The following is a 7,560-nucleotide window of genomic DNA, read 5'->3' as shown; positions in this document are numbered from 1 at the left end:
TTTGCCTAGGCTTCTGATCTTTTGGGTACAAATTGCAACCCTTATTCACCGTAACATCTGCAATAACTACCACAGCCCCACGTTTTGCCAAGCAAGCATGGATGCAGAAACATCTAGCAGTAGAACACAGTCTGTCATATTTTTAGAACACAGAGGATTACTTCTAAATCGCGCAGTCTCGTTTCGTTAGCATTGACGGAGATCCTACTCGTTCGGGAGGCAGCACCAAAACCTTTCTTACTCTTGGGAGATCAGAAAAACTAGGGATGCAGTACAAGCCGTACGGCGTGGCTTGGAAGCGATCCCCTCGGCTCTAATCTTTTGACAAAGGGTCTACCTTACAAGTGAAATATTCCATTGATAACGTACATTTTATATAGCTCGTCTTTAGCGCCGCCAAGCGGCATTCGGAACTATATGCACGAAGAGCATGCGACAACTTAACGCCGAAGACGAAGAAGATCGCAGCATGGAGTCCAGCCTCTGGCGCCAGTACGTGCTCATCGACCTTGAAACCGGCGACTGTTTTGACAGCGCCGACGTTATTGGTCAGGGCTTGTTTCAAAGGAAAATCGAGTTTCTAGCTGTAGTCTCTCTGGCAATTCTCTTCAGTGAGATTCGCGTTTTAACAGTAATCTCTTCTCCCGTGGATCACTGGTGCAAGCCCCCTGCCCGCTTCAGTCACCTTTCGCAAGCGGCTTGGAAGAACATCGGCATTCCGCTGGACGCCGACGGCCGACCCAATTCGTGCAACTTCTCCCTGCTTCCAGACTGGCATAACTTCTCAACCATCAACGCAGATGAATCTGCCTGTGATTCTTGGGACTACGACATGGAACGTGCCAACTATAGTGTCGTCAGCGTTTGGAACCTCGTGTGCCATCGAGCTTGGCTCCTTCCCGCCGCCGAGGTAGTCCGCGCGTCCGGTGCTATGCTGGCTACTTTGGCCGCCGGTTACGCAGCGGACCAGGCTGGTCGCAAGCCCGTAATCATTGCCGCGGCCACTGTGCTCCTTCTGACCACTCTCTCTGTGCCCCTCTCAAGCTCGTACTTGACGTACGTGCTCATGAATGCCATTTTAGCTGGCTCGGCTGGCGCCTTATTTGCCATTACCACCCTACTCTCTTTCGAGCTGGGCACTAACGCAAAGAGAGCTCGGCAGATCTGCGTAGCCGTGATGTTTGGGTATGCGCCTGTTACGCTGCTTTACATGGAGCTTTGTAAGACGCGGTTCACCTGGAAGCAGCGACAGATGATCATGGTGTCCCCCAGCTCTCTGGCGCCTCTCTTCTACGTGTTTGTGGTGGAGAGCCCTCGCTGGCTTGTCGCCACCAAGCAATTTACCCGCGCTGAAGAGGCGGTTGTGGTAGCTCGGGTGACGAACAACTTCGTGAAGGACGTTGGTGGCGTTTCCATCATGAAGCGTCTGAGGGGTATGGCTGGACCAAGAGTTGAGTCCCTGAGAGCAATGCTCATTGCGGTCCTTGGCATACCTGTCGTTCAGCGCCGCGCAGCCATCGTCTTCATCAGTTCGTTTGCCGTCACCTTCACGTTCCACGTCCTCAAGCCCATTGCAGGGTTCGCACACTCGCCGAACGACTGGGCATCCTTCACCGCGGAAGCAATACTGCTCGGTGTCTTGCTTCTCGTCCTCAAACCTATTCAGAGGCTGGTTACATTGAGTGCAAACCTATCGCTGCTAGCCAGCTGCAGCTGCCTCGCATCTTTGGCCTTCAGAATCGGGGATGAGACGTTTGGAGGTGTGTGCCTGGTGCTCGCGAGAGGTTTATCCCTGACCGGAATGACGGTCAACTATGTCTACGTGCTGGAACTGTTCCCGACGGCACTGCGTGGAATCTTCTTCTGCACGTCGTACACATTCGGACTGCTAGGAGCAGCCTTCGCCGGTTTTCTGGAGATGGTAAATCATCATCTCTCTTATTTTCGAGCTTATGCAAACATTTTCTTCTCGAACACATTCCAAACCACAGTCCGACAAGCTGAAATTTATTTTGACCCATGATTGTGTCGCCCCGCCGACACCGCATTATACGATACGACGCTTCGTTACTAACCTATCCGCATAAAGTGCACAGTAAACCTTGGGCTGTTGTGCGTAATGGGAACCCCGCTGCAGTATGTTTATTTCAACAGGTTTTTTTTCACTAAAGCATGATTACCTAACTTTTGGCTTCAGAAACAAAGTGTTAGTATAGAAGCTGTAGATGTCGTGAAGATCAGGGCCCTAAACGCTATGCACCAACGCGCTGTTTACGTCAGGTAGTTGGCAAACTGTTCTCAATGAATAGCTCGCACTATAATAACGTCAAGCTTCGCTGTGAGAACAGTAGTACTTAAGCTCCTAAATATGCATCTGAAAAATACTTTTAAAGCTCTGCAATCTACTTTTGACTGCAATTTATTTTTTTTTTCAAGTTTCCAGGAGGTAGGTTATCCACGACAGGGTGGTCTCGATATAACTTTAACACCAGGACATATAACTTTATATCGTGCCTTGGAGCAAGCATTGAAGCCAGGTGGTTTTCAACGTGATTGTCAATACATGAATTAAACTATGTTGTTTAATGCAATAAAAATAGCGCTTAAGCTTGCTAATAGCCATAAAAACAGAAAACTTAATAGACTAGGATACGAGACTCTCAACAGCCTGAAGTGGTTTCCCAGGTCTAAGACAATCCATCTTTTCACAGATCTTGGTTACATTCAGCTGGGACACATGATAAATCCGTGTTAACCTATGCTGGGCCGCAACTTGCAATTTCAGTCACGTCGTGAGGAAGCTATTATTATATCATGTGTTTGCGTTTGCGTTCATGCCAGATGTTTCTGTTACTATCCATTTTAAAGAAACAAATAGTATGTATTCGCAAAAGCCGAACCATTTGTGCTAGTGTCGGTACTGATAGACTAAGGTGACGTTTGTGATGGTTTTGCTGTGCGATAGTCATACCGCCACCGTTCCGCATGATGCGTTAAAAATATTCTCACTGACTTGACACGCATTCCGTTTTGCAGTATTACGACCCTAACAGAGAGGATTATTTGCTCGGCATTGTAGTCCTCGTCACGTTCAACGCAGTGCTACTTCTGGTGCACATCACAGAACCCAATGAGGCCCCTTGCATTACCTCGACGGCGGAGCCACCACATCCGAAGCGCGCCTTTACGATATGGTTCTCAATCAAGCTCTGGCTGCAGCGATTCCCCCGAGTCTCCCAGCGTACCAGGAGTGTTGAAGACAAGGCGCGTTTCTCTGATGTGGAAGTGGTTGCTGCTGGCAACAACACCAGCATTATGACGCGAAATCTACCCGGGAGCCACATACGCGCAACGACTGAGACCGACAGCCTCGATAAGCGGCAGACCATGAGTGTTGTGACGAAAGCAACAGACTCATTCTCCAAGAACTAGCTGCTGATACGCACTGACATGTCTGGCAATGTCTCATCGTTATTGATATGTTTTCCAAGCACAAGCTGGGCTAATTCAGCATGCAACTGGTGCAATGATGTCTATTTATTTACTGCTACAGACGACATCTGAAATAAAAACTCGAATTTATTTACGGTCTCATTGGAGGCATTGGATTAATTATATTAAACGAATTGCATGTGGCCAGGCCGTTGTTAAACGCATCATTTCAATGTGAGCTACTAGCCATGCATGCTAACAATTTTTGGTTCACTCGCAGAAGCAGAAAATGAATGGTGACACACGGAACATTACTAGCCACCGCGATGGAGGGCATGAGATTAAATCAATTACGGGAATATTAAAGCTCCGACTTTAGGGTATGACGCGACAGTGTCTCGGGGGCACGAAATCTGTTCGCGAGATTCCGCGAGATGTGTCCTCTTGTCTAGCATTCCTGCCATCTCCATAGCAACGCAGGGGGCGCGAAGACGATATACGCTACGCTGTACCGCCAATCTCAAACTCGAACTATAGTTTCTTACTCTTACCTAGAGGAAAAACTGTACCTCTATTTATAGGCGTTTCCATGGACCTTCCTGACGACCAGTTCAGCTACCATGGTCGCCGAAATTATAATAGTTCGGAGAGCTACCGGGTGCAGATCTACAACGACTGGCCAAAATATAGCAAAAATAAATATTGTTCTACAATAACAATGTTCCAACTTTAAACGTTGCTATTATAAATTGCAAAAGGCGAGAGAAACCGCATGTAAGTGTAAAAATGGTCCAAAACAAGCGATGGCTCTCTTTCCTATTGGCTAATTATTAAGCAGCACAAAAATCAATATTTCTCATCTAATAGGCCTACTTTATTAACAAAAATATGTGTCGAAAATACATTGCTTGCGCAATCACTTTAGGAAGTTTTAAGTGCCATTTCGGAAAACATAAACCTTTTGTTGTCGTCATCTGTTCTGGCATCTTCGCTCGATTTCTTTTGCGCTCTACTTTCGCGCCCCGAGATGGTGATGAGGAAGAAGGGCAGACATTTTAGTAAAGTTAGCAATATTACAGAACAATATTACAGATAGCAATATTACAGAACAAACAGCTTGCTATCTGTTACGCATAAGACATTTACTAAGGGAATAGCTAAAAGAATCAAGACAACCTTAGACCCATCAATCAAAATATCATGCAGGTTTTCTGAAAGCGTATTCCACTATCGGTAATATCGATATCATCAACCAGGCGGCACAAAAATGCTTGAAATATTTATTTATTTACATTTTATTGATTTATTTGACACACTATGAGTCCATTCAGGATTAATATAGGAGGGACATAAGGGTAGTACAGACTACAAGGGGGAATACTATAAACAAAACACACGCATCGTCCAGTTTAACACTTCAAAAAAAAAAAAAAAATGGAACTGATCCATTTGCAACAAACGCGTGCGAAAATCTCGACGCAACTAAACAGAGAACATTAGGAAAAGACCATGTTTAACACAAATGCAAGGCGCAATATGCCAGGCATTATACTCATAATTCACGAACACCAGCAGAAAACGTACCTACACTTTTTATTTATTTTATTTTATTGGTACCCTCAAGATAAAACATTACAGATGTGAGTGGGGAATACAACAAAACATTTGGCACATATAAAAACGTACAGCATGTAATGAAATAGTGAGAGAAACAAACAAACAAACAAATAAGCAGATCATGGTCATACATAACCATCAGTACATTATAGCATATACGTAAAGCACTTTTGTGCTAGGCATCATTGCGCAACATTGGACGCTGATAACTGGAACAATGGTAACCGCTCAATTGTTGCCACTGACGAAGGAAGGTGGCTCCAGTCCACAGATGTGCGAGGTATAAACGAGTCAGAAAATGCTTTGGTGTTACACGAAATTAGGCCAACTTTGTGTGCATGATCAAGGTGGTATGTGGGTGGTACGAGCAATTCATCATGTAGTACTTCGTGATAAAATATTTTTTGAAAGATGTACAGTCGCGCTAGTCTGCGGCGCGTTGCTAGAAGTGGTAAGCCTAGGTTTGCTTTCATGGCGGTCACGATGGCGGTGCGATGAAAGATGGCGCCCGATGCGGACGCATGTGCTCGCTGCTCCCAGCCCATTCGTGGTAGGCAGCAATTTTTGCCGTGCGCGTCTTGCAAGCAGCGTTTTCACTGCAAATGCATCAACATACAGGCCGAGGAATACAACATCCTAATGGAATCCGGGGCCAGCAAGTACAAATGTGTTCATTGCGTGATGCGGCGTGATCCTTCGGCGGAGGGGCTTATCTGCGGAACTAGCAACACGGAAACGCTCCCCGAAGCGCAACGCTCTTCCCTGGATTTTCAGGATTCAGATTCTGTCAGTGCTTCCCCGAGTGTTATTTTAATGCCACGGGAAATGGCTAGTCTAATGGATGCGTTAACGGATGAGGTGCGACTTCTTCGTGCGGAAAACGCGCTCCTGCGTGAATCTTTGAGTGGCCTGAGTGCATCTGTTCGTACCGCCAGCCAGTGTGAGTGTTCGAATTCTGACTGCTCGGAATCTCGCAACTACGCTTCAGCTGTGGCGGTAAATCTTCCCGCTGGAATGTCGGCCCCTCCTCCGAAGCCTCCTGCTCAGGACCGGAGTACTCATCTGCCACGCTCGTTAAAAGCGGTGAGCCAACCCTCTCGGCCTCGAGCAACGTTTGGCACAGCAAAGCAATCCATGGTTAAAGTAGCGCCCAAATTACCGGCGAAGAAAAGCTTATTTGTTTCTCGCCTGGACCCGATAACAACGGCGTCGGACATACAGGGACTTTTGGCGAATACAATAGGTGACAAAGTTGTTACTTGCACGAAACTCAAAACGAAGTACGATACATATTGCTCATTTCACGTTTCTCTGTGTGAGCATTTATTTGAGCTTGTGAACAACCCGGAAGTGTGGCCTGATGGTTGTGTTTTCGCCCTTTCTATGGAAAGCTGTGCTCCTCACGGCGCTTCGATGACCCTAACGGTGCTTTAGCTACATCCGAAAATGGCACAGGAAATTAAGCTGTATTACCAAAACACGAGAGGGCTGCGAACTAAAACGGAAGCTCTCTTCGCGAATGCATACGAATGTGAGTAGGACATTATATGCCTGACAGAAACATGGCTAAACTCATCATGTTCAAGTGCGTCTTATTTCTCATATGAGTATGCTGTCTTCAGGGCCGACAGGGTCTATTCTGACAAGATTAAATACGGGGGCGGAGTTCTGATAGCCTGCCGTTCTGTGCTAAATGCATTTAGGAGACCAGACCTGGAGACATACGAACAATGTGTGTGATTGGAAATTCCAACGTGTGACAAATCGCACTATCTAGTTGGCTGTTACTACTTTCCACCAAATTCTGCTCCTAACGTTTTTACCGATCATTTCTTAGATATTGGGGCAAAAATCGATTTTTCGAAATACAAGGTTCACATTTACGGGGACATTAATCTTCTTAAGGTCGATTGGTCCATTGGTTTGGTCACTAGTGACTGCACAGCAACTCCAGAAAAAGCCGAATGTTTAATTGATTTTAGTAATTCCCATGGTTTACATCAATGCAATGCAATGAAAAACTGTGCTGGAAACATTTTAGACCTAATTATATCTAATGTGCCTCTTTTTGGCGTGCAAGCGGTGCGCGATCCTCTTGTTCTGATAGACAAATATCATTGCCCGTTTACCTTGTCGTTCTTTTTGTCTTTTCGTCCAGTGCGTGAGATGGTGCCAGAAAAAATTAGATACGCGTATGGCAATTACCTGAAGCTGTACAATGATCTTCAGGCCTACGACTGGTCAGAATTGCTTGAGATTGATGATGTAAACACAGGCGTTGAGCTACTTACTTCAGTTGTACAGGGTATAATGAAAACATGTATACCACGCCGTAAATCGAAGAAGTGTAGATTTCCTTGATGGTTCTCGCGCGATTTGAGACATTACTTGAAGAAAAAAACAGAAGTATCATAAACTCTACGTGAAATCAGAAAGTGACTATTGGTACCAAAGATATTCATTGTGCAGAAAAATTGTGAAAAAACGGATTGCACGTGATGACGCCGAGTA

At 45.7% G+C, this 7,560-nt stretch overlaps 1 protein-coding gene across 1 annotated transcript; it reads left to right on the top strand.

Annotated features, from left to right (window-relative positions):
- The first annotated feature begins 430 nt into the window (after positions 1-430).
- Positions 431-3,432, top strand: LOC146195140 (organic anion transporter 7-like). The gene is made up of 2 exons (XM_084596729.1): positions 431-1,921; positions 3,037-3,432. Exons 1-2 carry the CDS (start codon positions 431-433, stop codon positions 3,430-3,432), a joined length of 1,887 nt encoding a protein of 628 aa, XP_084452855.1.
- Positions 3,433-7,560: the final 4,128 nt, after the last annotated feature.

This window comes from Amblyomma maculatum, chromosome 3 (genome assembly GCF_055883805.1).
Source record: "Amblyomma maculatum isolate TAMU_Amacu chromosome 3, ASM5588380v1, whole genome shotgun sequence".
NCBI lineage: Eukaryota > Metazoa > Arthropoda > Arachnida > Ixodida > Ixodidae > Amblyomma > Amblyomma maculatum.
This window is presented reverse-complemented; position numbering and strand designations above follow the sequence as displayed.